At 42.7% G+C, this 18,234-nt stretch overlaps 1 protein-coding gene across 2 annotated transcripts in view; it reads right to left on the bottom strand.

Annotated features, from left to right (window-relative positions):
- Positions 1-1,754: 1,754 nt before the first annotated feature.
- AP1M1 (adaptor related protein complex 1 subunit mu 1) overlaps positions 1,755-18,234 on the bottom strand; it is an 80,139-nt gene continuing 63,659 nt past the window's right edge. For both annotated transcript variants that reach the window (XM_073546454.1, XM_073546444.1), the window contains exons 10-12: positions 14,050-14,175; positions 13,729-13,804; positions 1,755-3,057 (exon numbers count right to left, since the gene is read on the bottom strand). In XM_073546454.1, coding sequence (XP_073402555.1) covers positions 3,035-3,057; positions 13,729-13,804; positions 14,050-14,175 — 225 coding nt within the window. In that variant the 3' untranslated portion in view covers positions 1,755-3,034. The remainder of the gene's footprint in view (positions 3,058-13,728; positions 13,805-14,049; positions 14,176-18,234) is intronic.

Genomic DNA, 18,234 nt, shown 5'->3' with positions numbered 1-18,234 from the left:
GCAAACCTCCTTCCATCAGCAAGGGCATTGTAGATGAAACGTGGATGGGTCTTTCAGCATGATCATGATCTCAAGCACTTCGCCAGTTCAATGAAAGAATGGCTTCGTAAGAAGCATATGAAGGTTCTGGAGTGGTCTAGCCCGTCTCCAGCTCTCAACCCCATAGAAAACCTTTGGAGGGATTTGAAAATCTGTGTTGCCCAGCAACAGGCCCAAAACATCACTGCTCTAGAGATCTGCATGGTGGAATGGGCAAACATACCACCAACAGTGTGTGCTAACCTTGTGAAGACTTACAGAAAACGTTTGACCTCTGTCATTGCCAACAAACGATATATAGCAAACAAAATATTGAGATGAACGTTTGTTAATGACCAAGTACTTATTTTCCACCATAATTTGCCAAATCAGACAAGGTGACTTTCTGGATTTGGTTTCTCATTTTGACTCATAGTTGTGGTCTACCTATGATGTAATCTTCCCAGATGAATAGGTTTACTTTGAAGATAGATGATCCATAGTCTTGCTGGGGAGAGAAGCAGGGGTCTGGTCTGAAGATCAGAGACCTGTAGGAACAGCTCTGATATTGATACATGTAATTTTCTTCAGCGGAGAAGAGATTTCCTTGGAGTGAGTCAGCTATTTATCTAGTGTTGTTTTCTGAGAGAAATTCCAAATCTTTCCTTTTTTTTATTGGCATATTCTGGATTCCAATAGATTCTCTGTAGTCCAGGAGGGGTCTTCTTTTAAATAGCTGCTTCTAAGTCCCTTGGAATTGCATTGAAGTAGTTTCAAGAGGCTGGACTGAGCAGCAGCTGTATCCATTTGCCTCGAGAACCAGACAGCAACACCAGGAAAATAGTTTTCAATATGTGTGAACTTAAGATTGAAGTTTAAAGGGAATCCGTCACCCTTTTTTTTTTTTTTTTTTTTGGCCTTTCAGCTGCCGGCATAGACATCGGGGGCTTATCTACAGCATTCTGTAATGCTGTAGATAAGCCGCCGATGTAACCTGAAAGAGAAGAAAAACACGTTATCTTATACTCACGGAGGTGGGCGGTCTGGTCCCATCCGGCGCCTCCCTTCATGCGATGACGTCTTCTCCCGTCCTGTAATGGCTCCGGCACAAGCGCACTGCTGTGCCCTGTTGAGGGCAGAGCAGAGTCCTGCAGTGCGCAGGTGTCGGGAGAGGTCCGGCACCTGCGCACTGCAGAATTCTGCCTCAACAGGGCAGAGCAATGCGCCGGAGCCATTTCAGGACGGGAGAAGAGGATGTCACAGCATGAAGGGAGGCATCAGACCGGACCGCCCACCTTGGTGAGTATAATATAACTCTTTTTTTTCTTCTCTTTCAGGTTACATCGGGGGCTTATCTACAGCATTACAGAATGCTGTAGATAAGCCCCCGATGTCTATGCTGGCAGCTAATAGGGCAAAAAAAAAGGGTGACAGATTCCCTTTAAAGAAAGTATAAAACATATTATGAATCAGCACTGTCGCCCAAACAGCTGCAGTGTCCCTTTTCTCACATTCACATACAGCAAATCTGCAGTATATAGTCACAAACCTTGAAAGGCAAATATATTTTCTTCCTGAAGGTGAAATCCTATTGCACTAGAGCAAATTCACTAAAATTAGACCACTGTATAGTTATTGCTGGACACACCATGCCAGACGAGCCTCATGCTAAGGGAGGAAATGTGGAGTCTCACACCAAAGTTCTGTGTTGTGTTTAAACATGTAAAAACTCAAACCTCGTTTAATCTGCATTTTAATTCAATAGTAACACATTCTAGCCCACATAAGATCTGCTCAAATAAGAAAAATAGCATTCAGTGGCTAAGGATAGAGTACTAATCTTTAAATTAGATTTGTATTCTTGCCAGAATTGACCTGTGTTGGTCCCTTGATCAATAGGAGAAATACATCCAAAGTAAGCAATTTATTAGCTTAGAAAGTAGCCAATACTGAGTCTGCTGAATGGTTTTTAATAGCACAGAAATAAAATACTGAAATTGGCTCTTGTGAGCATTTGTAAAGGTTGCAAATGGCCTCTACTTAGGCCTGCTTTCTTTTTTTGTAACAGAAATCCAACATGAAAAAGGATCATTCAGGTAGGACAAACAATGTTTTGCAACTTTTCGGATGCCAAGAAACATCGAAATATCAGTGTTTGAAGGGGTTGTCCACTACTCAGACACATATTATACTAAACGAGCCACTTATTTAGGCCAAGGTCTCACGGTCAGTTTTTGGTCAGTATTTTACATCAATGTGTAAGCAAAAACCAGGAGTGGGTGATAAATACAGCAGTGGTGACGGGTTTCTATTATACTTTTCCTCTGATTGGTACACTCGTGGTTTTAGCTTTCAAATACAAATGTAAAATAAAACCAATTACTGAACATGTGAACATGGCCTTAGGGAGGAAATGTGGAATTCTAGCAACTTCAGGTCTCCCATGACATTGTTCTATCACTTGAGCCATGCAGTCAATCAGCGGCCACTAATGGTTTCCTTCACTCTCACTTCAGACAGAACTGACAGACGGAAGGGAGTGACAGAAGTAGCCCAATAGCTGCCGCTGATGAGCCTTGCCATCAAAGGCACAGGACACCCGGAACCAACGTCACTGGAACGGCGCCGGAGAAGAGTACAGGCTGTTACTTTAGAAGGGGCACTATAATAATTGAGATGGGGCTGTCTGAGCAGTTTGCAACCCCTTTAAGATGATGGCACTAATTCAGTCATATTGCAAATATGCTTTAAACAAGTTTGGTTTTACAGTGGAATTTATGGGGATAACCTAGAAAATAGACGAGAATTAATTATCATGCAGGCAAACTCCTCTAGCAGTATATGGAATACATATTCTGTGTTCTGTGAATATGGACAACTGTTCAGCAGCTTGTATGCAGGGTCTTGTAACTTTCTCATCAAATTTAGCAGATTTCTTCCATGTTGCACCTAACTAATGGAACCTCCAATATGCTTCTGGTTTTCACTATTACTTGAGTCACAAATTGATACTTCTTTACTGTGTTCGAAGCTGATAGTCTAGGGGAAAGAGGAATACAGAAAATTATCAGTACATCGCAATAGGCATTAATACTTAACATTTGCAATTTGTTAAATTATCAAGACAAATGAATCAGATAATCAAGCCAAAAAATGATAAGAAAAGGTGGAAGTACCTAGTTAAATACATAACATGTAAAATACTTGGCCTCCTGTGAAGCATGATGGTTGTAAAACCATGAACACTGCAGTGTATGAGACCAGTGATCAAAGTAAAAATTATACATGCCCCACAGTAAAAAAAAAAAAAAAAAAAAAAAAAAAGTGGAAAAAAGTTAAATGAAACATGTAAATAAAAAACACATGCAAATCACTAAAATTTGATAAACCAAAAATAAAACGGAACAAAATTCCGTTTGGTGAACATCGTAAAAATTAAAAACAAAAAAAACCTGCCAAAAATGACACTTTTACATTATACTGCCTTGCAAAAAAGTAAAGAAAAAGCGATCAAAAAGTCATGTAAAAAAAAAAAAAGTAGAAATAAAAACGATAAACCGTCCTGCAAAAAACAAGCCCTAATATGGCTCATTAGGCAAAAATTATACAGCCCTCAGAATATGGTGATGCAAAAACAGTCCTTTTGCTAAAATGTTTTTAGTGTGTAACATCAAAGCATAAAAAAAACAAATCAGGTATTGCTGTAATCTTACTGACCCGACGAGCAAATCGGTCTCCTCAATTTTAATGCACGGTGAACGTCACAGAAAAAAAATAAAAATATTAACTGAATTGCTGGGTTTTGTTCATTCGGTGTCTGAAAAATCTGAATAAAAAGCAATCCAAAAATATCATGTACCCCAAAATGGTAACAAAAAAAAATATAAAACTAATCCCGCCAAAAATAAGCCCTGGTACAGCTCTGTTCGCCAAAAAATAAAAAAGTTACATCTCAGAATATGGTGACAAGATCTCCCCACTTTTTATAAAAAACAAAAGAATTTTTTACTGTGATAGCAGCAAACACCCCCCCCCCCCCCCCCCCAAAAAAAACAAACACTATAAATCTGGTATCGCTGGAATCGCATCACCCAAGAATAAATCCGTCTTATCGCTTATACTGCACAGTGAACCACGCAAAAATAAAAATAACTATTCTTGTACTAATGTCTATTTGTTCATTCTACCTGCCAAAATCAGAATAAAGCTCAGATCATATTTATCCTGAGCTCTTACGTTGGGGTTTCCGTTTAAATTCCCCAAAACCGCAATTCAGAGAAAACTCAGGATGGAACCACTCACTTGTGGGGCAGATGGAGTGACTTTGGACTGGTGTTGTGCTCCAGAAGGTGTCTCATCATTTTAGGAGTTTAATTAGCGCACAGGTGTAGGTGACCAGAGATCTGTGGACACCTAAAAACATGGATACCACCAGAACAGAAGCCAAACGGAGTTTCGTCTGAATCCCATTGTTGTGGGATTTACACGGAATGCTCAGAGTACAACACAAGAATTTGATTTAGCCTTATTCTTGAAGTGATAGAAAAATATGTACCCCAAAATGTTACCGATTTTAGCTTGCACAGAACCAGCCCCCAACTCAGGTCCGTCATGTCACTGGAACTATAGGGGGTTTCCACGTTACTGGTAGAACAAAGACTCCGTAAAAGTGTCAAAGCTTCCGCTTCTTCAAATAAAATCCTTCTGAGCCCCACTGTGTCTAAACCACATTAAGCAGCCACATATTTGGCATTATTCTAATGGAGAGAAAACACTTAATTTACATGTACGTATCTCCAGAAGCACAAGCTGGGAACACTAGATAGGGGCACAATGTATAGAAACTAGACTGGCAGATTTGCAACTCTCCTGAAAAAAAGTCTGGCAGGGATGTTAAAAATAGTCACTGCAGCTGTAGATGAAGTCATTTAGAGGTGCAATTTCTACAGTGGGGTCATTATGGGGTTTTTCTGCTGTTCTGGCACCTTCGGGGCTCCGCAACTGTCACCAACAAACTAGTCTAGCAAAATCTGTGCTCCAAAAGCCAAATAGCGTTCCTTCCTTCTCAGCCCTGACGTGTAGCCTAACAGTAATTTCTGACAAACTATGGGGCAGCACCGCATTTGGGAGAAATTGCGCAATAAATTGTGAGGTCTAGTTTCCCCAATTAACCCTTCTGTACCTGACAAATTTGCAAGCAAATACAAAAATTACATTTTACCACTAAAATGTTATATTTACACATCTCGCTGTTAAAAAAAAATTCTGTGAGGCACCTATGGGTTCAAAATACTCACTACACCCCTAGTTGAATTCCTTGAGGGGCTTAGAATCCAAAATGAGGTCACTTGAGGGGGGTTTCTGCTGTTTTCACATGTCAGGGTCTCTTCAAATGCGACAGCATTCACAATCTATCCCAGGCAAATAGTGCTCTTTCCTTTCTTAGCCATGCCATGTGCTCAAGCAGAAGTTTTTTACCAAATATGGGGCATCGTCGCATTCGAGACAAATTATGGGGTCCGTTTTCTCCTATTGTCCATTGTGAAAATTAAAAATTTGGGTCTAAAACCACATTTTCGTGAAAAAAAAAAAAAACGTGATATGGCATCCACTGTCCATTAAAGCCAATTTAGGATTCAAAAAGTCTTACACGGTGCTCCTTCCCTTCCTAGTGCTGCCGTGCGCCCAAATAACAGGATTTTGGTTGCTTACCGTAAAATTTGTTTTTCTCAGAGTCTTCACTGGGGGGGACACAGGAACCGTGGGTGTGTGCTGCTGTCACTAGGAGGTTGACACTATGCATGAAAAAAATGTTAACTCCTCCTCCGCAGTATACACCCCTCCGACCGGCTGTAGGACAATCAGTTAGTGAAAAAGCAGTAGGAGGAGACATTATCATGTAAGTCATCATATATTCATTACACGTAATAAAATCATGGGAGGGCGCTGTGTCCCCCAATGAAGACTCTGAGAAGCAGATTTTACGGTAAGCAACCAAAATCCTGTTTTCTCTTTCGTCTCATTGGGGGACACAGGAACCGTGGGGGAAAAGACAGAAACTTCCTTCAGGTCAGAGAACTCACCACTGCCGCAAGATTCTTCTGCCTAGGCTGGCGTCCGCTGAAGCATAGGTATGGACCTTATAGAACCTTGAAAAGGTATGCACGGATGACCATGTGGCAGCCTTGCACAACTGCATGGCTGATGCCCTGTTGTGTACCGCCCAGGAGGCGCCCACCGCCTGGGTTGAATGGGCCTTGACCCCAGCAGGGGACACCCTGTCCTTTACCCGGTAGGCTTCCAGAATTGCCATTCTGATCTAGCGGGCAATTGTTGCCTTAGAGGCCGGTAGGCCTCTTTTCACCCCATTGGGGATAACAAAGAGCGAGTCCGCCTTCCTGAAGGGAGCGGTCCTGGCCAGATAGATCCTTATCGCCCTGACCAGGTCTAGCTTATTCAAAGAACGCTCCAGAGGATGGGTTGGAGCGGGACAAAATGACGGAAGGATTAGATCCTCATTCAGGTGGAAGGCCAATACCACCTTGGGAAGAAAGTTAGGAGGAGGTCGCAAAACAACCTTGTCCTGGTGCATAATTAGGAATGGAGGGCGACAGGACAATGCCGCTAATTCTGAAACCCGCCTAATAGAGGTGATGGCTACGAGAAATACCACCTTCCAGGACAACAAAGACATGGGAGCTTCCTGTAGGGGTTCAAAGACTGAACCTGTCAAGGCTTACAAGACCAAGTTAAGATCCCATGGAGCCACAGGGGATCTGTAAGGAGGGGCCGCATGTGCCACTCCTTGCAGAAAGGTCTTAACCTGTAAGCGGGAGGCCAAAATTTTTTTGAAAAAAAAAAAGAGCAGATACCTGGCCTTTCAAGGAACTTAGGGCCAGACCGCCATCTAACCCTGCCTGGAGAAAAGCTAGGACAGATGGCAGGGAACAGGGCATAAGTGTGACGTGATTAGACTCACACCAGCCAAAATAGGTCTTCCAGGCTTGATAATAGACCCTGGAAGAGGAAGGCTTCCTAGCCTGGATCATTGTATTAATGACTCGATCCGAAAAACCCGCTGCTCTCAGTATTGTAGTTTCAACGGCCATGCCGTCAAATTGAGCAACCGAGAATTCGGGTGGTAAAACAGCCCTTGAGCCAGGAGATCTGATCTGTCGGGGAGTCTCCAGGGGGTGCCTGCGAGAAGATTGATAATTTCTGCGAACCAGGCCCTCCTGGGCCAGTACGGGGCGATCAATATGACCGGCACCCCTTCCGCCTTGATCTTCTTTAGCAGTCTGGGCAGGAGAGGAAGGGGAGGGAACAGGTAAGGGAGTCTGAACTGTGTCCAGGGAATGACCAGCGCGTCGACCCCTATTGCTAGAGGATCGCGGTATCTTGAGACAAACTGTTGGACCCTTCTGTTCTGTCGTGATGCCAGGAGGTCCACATCTGGAGTCCCCCACAGCTGGCATATCTGATGGAACACTTCCTGGTGTAAGGACCATTCCCCTGCTGCGAGCCCCTCCTGATTGAGGAAGTCGGCGGCCGTGTTGTTTGTGCCGGGAATGTAAACTCCCGAAATTGCGCTTTCTGCCCAGTTGAAGATTCTGGATACCGCGGCCAGTGCCCGGGGAATTCTGGTTCCCCCTTGGTGATTGATGTATGCCACCGCCGTGGCGTTGTCCGTTTGAATCCAGACTGGCTGGTTGTTGAGGTATCTTTCCCAATGTAGAAGTGCTAGAAAGGCCGCCCTCAGTTCTAGAATGTTGATTGATAGTGAGGATTCTTGCCTCGACCATCGTCCCTGGACAGTCAGGTGGCAGAATACCGCACCCCAGCCCAGGAGACTGGCCATCTGTAGTTACTACCTGCCAGTGGTCAGGGGGAAAAGGCCGTCCCAGATGAACAAGAGGGAAGGTCAGCCACCACTTGAGGGACTCCCTGGTCTGAATGGAAGGGAGGAAGGAGCGATCCAGCGAGGAGATGGACCTGTCCCACTGAAGGAGAATGTTCCTCTGCAGTATCCTGGAACGGAACAGGGCAAAGGGTATTGCCTCTGAAGCTGCCACCATTCTTCCCAGGACTCTCATGGCAGCATGATAGGATAGAAGCCGGAATTTCAACAGAGAGCGAATTCCCTGCTGGAGTTTAATCAAATTTCTTTCTGGGAGAAAGACCCTTGAGCGGCGGGTGTCGTTTACCATTCCTAAGAATTCTAGGCGTTGTGTTGGTGTTAGGTGGGATTTCTCCCTGTTTATGATCCAACCAAACCGGGACAGCGTGTTTAAAACTACCGCTAGATTTTCCTGGGCCTGAACGAAGGAGGGCGCCTTGACGAGAATATCGTCGAGATATGGTACCAATATTATGCCTCTTAATATAGCTACCATAATCTTTGTAAAAATTCTGGGGGCTGTTGCCAGCCCAAATGGCAGGGCCACAAACTGGAAATGCTGCTTTTGGACAGCAAAACGCAGAAACCTCTGATGTCCCTGAAAAATGGGGATGTGTAGGTAGGCATCCCGGATATCTATGGAACATAGGAATTCCTGATCCTCCATAGACGTAATTACTGACTGAATCGATTCCATCTTGAAATGGCGTAAGCGGACCCATCTGTTTAGCCTTTTGAGGTCTAGTATGGGACGATCTGAGCCATCCTTTTTTGGTATCACAAACAGGTTTGAGTAAAAGCCGGTAAAACGTTCCTGCTCGGGAACGGGGACGATTACTCCTGCGTTGAGGAGAGAGTCGATTGCCGCAAAAAAACCTAGAGCCATAGCAGCGTCTTTTGGTGGCTGCGATAGAAAGAAGCGATCTTGCGGAAGCGCGTTGAATTCTATCTTGCATCTTGTTGATACTACCTTCTCTACCCAGATATCCTCTACTGAATTCTGCCAGACAGCTCTGAAGAGGAGAAGGCGGCCTCCTAGTCTGGGAGAGGTACTGGGAAGGGAGTTGGACTCCCTGCTGGCGTCAGGCTGAAGTGGCTCTGCCCGGCCCTGACCTGGTAACTCTGCTGTTGGAACTGTGGGAATGCCATGACAGGGTGGCCCGAAATTATAGCTTCCTCCTATCTCTCGGTGCTTGCAACCTCTGCGGGCCCTGAGCATAAGTGCCTGTCGCTGGGGTACGGCGAAAGGGCTGAACCCTACGTTTGAAAACATATCGACAAGGTTTGGCCTGAGGGAGAAGGGAGCTTGTACCCCCCGCTGCATCCTTAATGATCTGATCTAACATTGACCCAAAGAGCCGGGTGCCCTGAAACGGCAGATTGGTCAGTGATTTCTTTGAGGACAAATCAGCCTGCCAAGCCTTTAGCCGAACATCTACCATGTTACTGGATGCTTGAGCTGCGCAAGACGCAGCATCCAGGGCTGCTGATACCATATACCTCCCGGCATGAGAGATTTGATCTGTGAACTCCGCCAGTTCCGCTGGAGGTGCCCCGACCAATATGCCCTGTCTAAGCTGTTTGGCCCATTCTGTAACAGACTTAGCTACCCAGGCGAAGGCTGGACACAATGTAGCGGCTGCTGCCTCAAAGGCAGATTTTGCCAGGGATTCTATCCTCCTATCATTGGGATCTTTTAGGGCTGCCGCACTGGCGAGTGGGAGGACTGTATTGGTAGCGAGTCTGGACATTGGTGGGTCCATCGAAGGGGAGGCGGTCCAGTTGGCCGTGAGATCAGGGTATATGTCCCTCCATCATAATCCCCATCATGTATCCCTCCATCATGATCCCAATCCTGGTATATGTCCCCATCCAACATGATCTCCATACTGGTATATATGCCTCAAGGCATAGAAAACATCTACTCAACTTCCCAGCGCTTCCACAAAGCGCAGCATCCTATTCTGTGTGTGATCTCCATGCTGTGCTCTGAACAGGTGAGTGGTGAGCAGTGATCGCAGCCTATACTGTAATACTGATGACAGGCTGTGATCACAGCTCCCTGCCACCGATACTCACCTCACTCTGGACCTCTGCTCCCCGACACATCGTGTCATCGCACGCACTAAACAGTGTATGTGATGATCGGGGGAAAGAAAAAACTGTGGGCTCTGCAAAAATTGCTGCCATCTCCTCCCTCAGCTGTGACCTGGACAGCCCAGGGGGCACGCACCTAGATCACAGCCAAGGCAGTCTCAATACAAGAGATGGGGTCTGGGGCTGCGTATTTGAGGTGTCATACACACTTACCCCCCAAATGCCAACTGCAGTCCACAGTGGCTGAAGTAAAAATTAATAAATAAAAATCTATTTAAGTGTTATCTTTAATTTTGTATTAAAATAAGATTAAATAATCAATTATTAATACAGAAAATCACAGTGCCTTCCCTTTAAGCAAGTTCTCCTTGGTATAGCAATGCCATATATGTACAGTTCTGCTTGGGCACACTACTGGGCTCAGAACACTTCTCTACCGCGCTTGTACACTTAATGTGGACACCGTGTGGCTTCTATAAAGGTGTCCAGTCTATTACAGTCCATGGCTCTGCCAACTGCTACTTTGAATACACGTTTTGCTATTTTCAGAAGCGAATGTGATTTTTGCTGTATACAACAATATTGTGGTAAATGATCACACGATTGCATGTTCAAGTGCACTGAAAGGACTATAAAGTACATTAAAAACATTTTTAAAATATATATAAAAAGGTATTAACTTTTCCAACAGTAAAAAAAAAAAAAATTATATATATATATATATATATATATATATATATATATATATATATATATATATATATATATATATATATATATATATATATATATATATATAGCCACGTGGTAAAAAAATAAAACCAAAAATATCAGAATTGCGCTTTTCGGTTGCTGGAACATTTTTATTTACAAGATATCTGCAGCACTAACTGTATGTTATATCATGGCACAACCCATTTAGTTAACTGTTTAGGTGAAAAATACTTTATTTTACCTCTATATTGCAGAAATATTAGCGACCAAAGCAAAAATACAACATTTTGTTGTGCTATGACGTGCCTATTATATCATGTGTCCAGTTCAACATGAAACATTTGGTGAATGGTTTTATTTAAAGGGAACCTGTCACGTAAAATAACGCCATTAACCTGCAGATATGGGGTTAATCTGCAGGTTAATAGCGTTGTGAACCTGCCGAGCGCCAGCACTAAAGGGCCCTTTACACATAGCGATATCGCTAAAGCGTCACCGATTTTGTGACGCAGCAGCGATATCACTAGTGATATCGCTACATGTGATACTTACCTCCGACCGGCTCCCCCGCTGCCTATCGCTGATCGCGCGAGATCGGCCTGGTCCATTTCTCGTCGTCGGCTTCCTGCTGGCGCCGACGAGCGAGCCATGGACGCGGGCGGAAGAAGACATCATCTGACGGTAAGTATCGACTGCCGACCGCTGCTGCATTGCTAGTGAGATTTGCCTGTTTGGCAGCTCACTAGCGACCATTTAGCGATGCACCAGCGATCCTGACCGGGTCGTATCGTGGTCGGGATCGCTGGTGCATCGCTAAATGTAACGGGGCCTTTAGACCTCATGCTGCCTGGAGTAAATTAACTTTATCCCTGTGGCAGCGTTTGGGTTTCAGTCACAAGGGTGTTGCGCAGGAGCAGTCACAGCACACCGGCACTGACTGACCGCAGGGTCAGCATTAGCACCAGATGTCAATGCCAGGCATGTGGATACAGCTGCTGCTCTCTATACACACAGGTGACTGAACACTGCCAGGGAGAATAAAGTCAATTTCTTCCCAGCAGCATGAGTCTACAGTGCAGGCTTAGAACCCTATTAACTTGCAGATTAACTCCATATCTGCAGGTTAATAGTGGTTTTGCAGGCAATAGGTTCCCTTTAATACCCTTGTATTTTAGTAAATTCCAACTGTCAGTTTCACACTGACATACAAACTATTAGGCTAAATTAGATGGCAGACACAGTGGTGTTTAACCTCAGGCTGTCATGGCAACCATCAGCACCCCATGATCACGATGCAGGGGTGCCAACGGGACACTTCGGGTACTTTCACACATCAGTCTTTTGCCATCAGTCACAATCCGTTGGCTTGTGGATCCGGTGAAAAAACTGATCCATCACATCATTTTTTCCATCCGTTTTTCGACGGATTCGTTCTTTAAAAGCCAGCAATTCAGTGCGCTGTACAGTAAAATCACACTGACATGCTAGAATTTAAAAAATAGATATATAGAAAATATATATATGCGCACACACATACATACAAGTCATTGAGACACTAATATATATATATATATATATATATATATATATATATATATATTTATTTATTTATAGTTCATAGAGTTCTACATAGCATAATAGCCGCTAAATCAATTGCCGGCTTCTGTAAAATCATTCCCGAACCTGTCATGATATGACACATGGTTTACATATAGTAAACCATGTCATATCAAAACGATTTATATATGTCAGTGTTTAATCAAGTTAGTAGTTTGTGTTAGGAAAAATTTGGAACTCTAGGGGTTAAATTTAAGGCTATAATTGCGGGAAAAAATTGCGTGGGCTCCCGCAGTAATTTCTCCACCAGGGAGGAAAAGCCAGTGAGGGCAGATATTAATAGCCTAGAGAGGGACCATTGTTTTTGTAACATATATACATACATATATATATATTCTTTCTTTGGTGTTTTAACCTGTCAGGAGCATGCTCAGTTAGAAAAAAAAAAAAAAAAAAAATCTGTTGCTAGCATCCATCATTTGACGGATGACGACGGATTCTGTGCCCATAGGCTTTCATTCTAGCAAACGACGGACACAAATAACGTTGCTTTGCGCGTCATGTCCAGCCGCCGGACAAAAAATTTCCGACAGATCTGGCGAACGACGGACGAAATGTGAGGCCATCTGTCGCTAATACAAGTCTATGAGGAAAAAAAACGGATTCAGCGGCATCAGTCACCGGATCCGTTTTTTTTTTTTTCAAAAAACCACGGATTGTGACTGATAGCAAAAAACTGATGTGTGAAAGGGGCTTTAGGGAGCCCTCTCCTGCTGCTAACCATCTAGATGCTGCTGTTACTCTTGGCATCTAAGGAATTACATGGCCACAATCTCAGTGCTAGCATCCTAGACAGAAGTCAGAGGAGAGACAGCACTGGCAATCTGCAAATGCCAGGATTGGCACATGGTTAGAACCTGAATCAATTAGGTCTCGATGAGGTCTCAAGGATCTAAGCAGCTTGATATGATTCTTAGAGAAACTGTAGGAGACCAGAACACAAACTAAAAGATCAAAATAAATATACAACAGTGCCACATATAGACAATCAAGTGACAATCGTATATTTGTGGTTAGTAGGTGAGAAGCAGTTAAAGGAGGATTCCAAGAGGTAAACCTTAGGCCTCACTCAGATGACCATGAATCAGGGAATCCACATGCACATTAACAGCAACAGACTAATTCAGTCCCTAGTTCTTGTACCGGAGCATCTAATGTGCGTATGCAAAGGTAATTGTGAAAGAGCAATAAGTCAAAAAAAAAAAAAAGCCCCAGTGGCCAGTGTGGAAACTGCAAGATAACTAATTTTGCTTTTATAATACAGACTGTGATATGGGGAAAAAGAAACAAAAACATTACTAAGTGCAAAAGAAAAAACAAAAAAAAAACATGTAACACAAAAACCTGAGGAATAATTATTGGCTTCCTGCTAACTGTGCCCATACCTCCATTTTGGGTGATGTATCGCACCCATGGCAACGCCTGATATCCACTCTTCTCGATTATTTTCAAGTAGCGGACCTGTAGAAGAAGGGAACACCGATAACTTCCTTTGCTGAATGAATATAGCGTGTATATGAAGAAAAGACAAATATAACTTAGACACCGCATATAATGACATAAAATAAAAATCAAGCTAAAATAATTTTGTCTAATTTGCCTTTCTATAAATGCTATAGAAAAACCAAAATCCACCACTTCATTAATCTAGTAAAGAAACTCATGCTCTGGGCTGATAGAGAAAAGCCATTGACGATGTGTCAAACCTGAATTCCGGATGTGGTAAAATAAGGAATCTCAAACTTCACACTTATTGGAGGTTTTCCTTCTTTGTCTTCAGCTTCAACACTTGGGAGGCCGAAATGAGCTCTCATTAGATACTCCTTTCCACCCTGCAGCAGCACAAACCACAAGAAAAAAAATACAACATTGCTTCTCCTACAGCAATAATATACAATAAAACCATGTGGTTAACCAACTCAAGACCGGCCCATTTCCTCACTCCCCATTCAAGTCCCCATTTTCAGGTATTTTTGTACGCCCCGTTTTAAGAACTCTAATTTTATTATAAATCTTTTTCTCGTTAAGATGTTAAAATACTTTTTTGCAATGCATAGTGCTTAATTTATGCAACTCTTACATTTATATATTTTTTGCAAATATTTGGAGAATATGTAAAGAAAAATAAAAGGCGTTTCATTTCTGCATTTTTTTTAACCCCTTCATGGCCGGAGGTATTTTTGTTTTATGCTCCCCTTCTTCCCAGAGCCATGACTTTTTTATTTTTCCGTCAATAAGGCCATGTGAGGGCTAATTTTTTGCGGGACGAGTTGCACTTTTGAACGACACCATTGGTTTTTCCATGTCGTGTACTGGAAAACAGGAAAAAAAATTCCAAGTTCGGTGAAATTGCAAAAAAAAAAAAAAAAAAGTGCAATCCCACACTTGTTTTTTGCTTGGATTTTTTACTAGGTTCACTAATTGACCTGCCATTATGATTCTCCAGGTCATTACGAGTTCAAAGATAAAAGAACTTTGACATGTTTGGTGTGAAAAAAAATTCCAAAGTTTGCTAAAAAAAATAAAAAAATAAATAATAATTGCTCCATTTTCCGATACCCATAGCGTCTTCATTTTTCGTAAACTCTGTTTGGGTGAGGTCTTATTTTTTGAGCGCTAAGATGATGTTTTTAAAGATACCATTTTGGTGCAGATACAGTCTTTTGAGCACCCGTTATTGCGGCGACCAAAAAAAATGTAATTCTGTCGCTTTGACTTTTTTCTCGTTACGCCGTTTAGCAACCGAGTTAATACTTTTTTATATTGATAGATCGGGCGATTCTGAATTCGGCGATACCAAATATGTGTATGTTTGATTTTGAATGGGGCAAAATGGGAGTGATTTGAACTTTTATAAAAAAAACATTTTCTTTGTTAAACATTTTTTTTTTTTTTTTTTTTTTAGTTTTGGCATGTTTCAATAGTCTCCATGGGAGACTAGAAGCTTCCATAACCCGATCGCTTCTGCTACATACAGGCGATGATCAGTTCGCCTGTATGTACCAGAATTGGTGATTTGCTATGAGCACCGACAACCAGGCGGCGCTCATAGTAATCCAGCAGTGACAACCATAGAGGTCTGCTGGAGACCTCTGATTGTCATGCCAACCCATCGGCGATCTGCGGTCATGTCACATGGGTGCCAATGGGCAGGATTTCCGGAAGCGCGTGTTAAATGCCGCTGTCAGAGTTTGACAGCGGCATTTAACAGGCACGTTTGGATCGCGATTCCTCCCGCGGCTGTTAGCGGCACGCCAGCTGTTCAAAACAGCTGACATGTGCCAGAAAAGATGTGGGCTCACCGCCGGAACCCACACCAATTTTTCTTTTTTTAATAAATTTGCAAAAATTTCTACATTTGTTTTTTTTTCAGTCAAGATGGGGTACAGAGTGTACATTAATGAGAAATAAATTAACTTTTTTGAATTTACCAAATGGCTGAAATGAAACGGAGTGAAAAATTTAATGAATACATATATTCATGCTACACACGCACACACATTATATGCATACACACACAGATATACAGTGGTGTGAAAAAGTGGTTATCCTCTTCCTGATTTCCTATTCTTTCGTATGTTTGTCACATGGCGCTCGCGCTGACGTCAGTTAGGTGAAGCAAGTTAACTGGCTGTGTACTCCTAGGACCTTTCTCACGCTCGCGGTGACGTTCGCCGTGAGACACTGGCGAGCGGTAGCAGACGCTCCTCAGTGTCTCTGCTGGATGGCAGGCTGTATAGTTCAAAACAGCAATAGCACAAAAAGAGGACTTAAAAATCCTCCAATAATTCAAAAATACAGCAAAAAAGGCAGAGATGCTCACCTGCCAAGGCCTCCAAACAAATGCAGGATGCAGTGAACCCATATAGTTAAGATGGCAGCAACAGGTGCAAGAATACTGATGAGACAACCGCTCACATCCTACCAATCCATGGAGGGGGCGGCTGCTTGGTATAAAAAAGCACAATGAAAACGTATGTGGCGCCGTTCACACTATGGCAATGCACAGCATTACGTATTTTGGCCAAAATATCAACTAATACCTCACATTTTTTAATGTGTTTTTTGCACTTTTTTTTTATTCGGGGTGCAGTTGGACCCATTTGGTCTTGTAAACTGTGGTGTCTGTTCAGATGGGATGCATCTTGATAGTTGATATTTTTAAGTCCTCTTTTTGTGCTATTGCTGTTTAGTGTTAGGGACTCGTAAACGTGGGGATCTGTGACGAGGATTACGAGCTTACATATTTTGGCCAAAATATCAACTAATATCTCACATTTTTTAATATGTTTTTTGCACTTTTTTATTCGAGGTGCAGTTGGGCCCATTTGGTCTTGTAAACTGTGGTGTCTGTTCACATTGGATGCATCTTGACAGCGCTGGGCAGCCCGCCTGATCTAATAGAAGGGCGTTACTAATAGGCTGTTAACCTGGATGCTGTGCATTGCCATAGTGTGAACAGCGCCACATACAAGTTTTCATTATGCATTTATATACCAAGCAGACACCCCCTCCATGGATTGGTAGGATGTGAGCGGTTGTCTCATTGGTATTCTTGCACCTGTGCTGCCGCCATCTTAACTATATGGGTCCACTGCATCCTGACAATACAAAGGTGAAATCAACCCCCCAATTATCACCCTACTTGCCACTGCATCAGAGCAAGTGGGAAGAGAGAGGCTAAGTGTAAAAATTAGCAAATCGTAAAGATGCATCTTTTCTGTGGCAGCTGAGAGCTGATGATTTTAGCCTGGGGAGGAGGGGGGCAATATCCATGGCCCTTCCTAGGCTATTAATATCAGCCCGCAGCTCTCTGCCTAGCCTTTGTTGGTTATTAATTATAGGGGGACCCTACGTCATTTTTTTGTGGTGTCCCCCATTTTAATAGGCAATAAAAGCTAAGAATACAGCTGTGAGACGATATTAATAGCGTAGGAAGCTTCATGGGCATTATCCCCTTCCCAGGCTATAAACATCTTCCCCTTTGCTGGTTAAGGAAATTACATGGGAACCAATGCCATTTTTTTTTCAGAAAAATAATATTTTAATAAAATACATTTACAGTAAGTTGCAATGAACTAATTATATATGTGACTGACATCTCTATCTATTGTGTGTATATACTGTATGTAATCCAGAGAGAGAGAGCGAGAGATATAAACATTTCCTTTGAAAACTGTGTGTAAATGACTGGGAATTGCTCTATGTAAAAATCGCACTGCAATCGGATGTAAATCGGATGCTAGGTGTTGAAAATCAGATTGTACTAGCATTAAAAACACATGACTCTTACATGATGCTCATCCGACTTTGCGGTAACAAAATCAGACAGATTTTAAAATTGCTAATGTAATTCCAGCCTTAAACAGACCATTGGATTTTAGAATCTCCACTTCAAGAGCCACACCATTAAACCCAGCTGATGTAAAGGAGGGTGAAACAAATGACCCTGTGAAAGAAGGTCAGAATCAGAATGGAGGAGCAGATGAAGCAAATGGTCAAAACGCCATGCCCAGCAAGGCGAGTCTGGATGAATTGGGATTGCAGGAATGCTTTACGCTTTGACCCACTTGAAAATGTGGTAAAACAGAGGATAAAGAGGGAAGAGATAAAGCATGGAGAACTCTGTCCATAGAGTGACCAGGGCATCTACCACAAAGATCCTCGGGCCCATGTGACATAGGATGGAACAGGATGCGAAGAGCAGGTCTGTGGAGTCACAAAGTCTGAGTCGGTATAAAATGGACCGACTCCTTACATATATAATAAATTGGATTCAGCAGTTCAATGCAGGATGTGTTGTAAATGTTTTCATAAGACTATGGGAGTTATTAAATGTCCTATAAATGTCTGTTCTATTCATGATCTCGGCTTATAGTTGAGATACATTT

This window comes from Dendrobates tinctorius, unplaced genomic scaffold (assembly GCF_039654945.1).
Source record: "Dendrobates tinctorius isolate UK_male_01 unplaced genomic scaffold, ASM3965494v1 ptg000011l, whole genome shotgun sequence".
Taxonomy (NCBI): Eukaryota; Metazoa; Chordata; class Amphibia; order Anura; family Dendrobatidae; genus Dendrobates; species Dendrobates tinctorius.
This window is presented reverse-complemented; position numbering and strand designations above follow the sequence as displayed.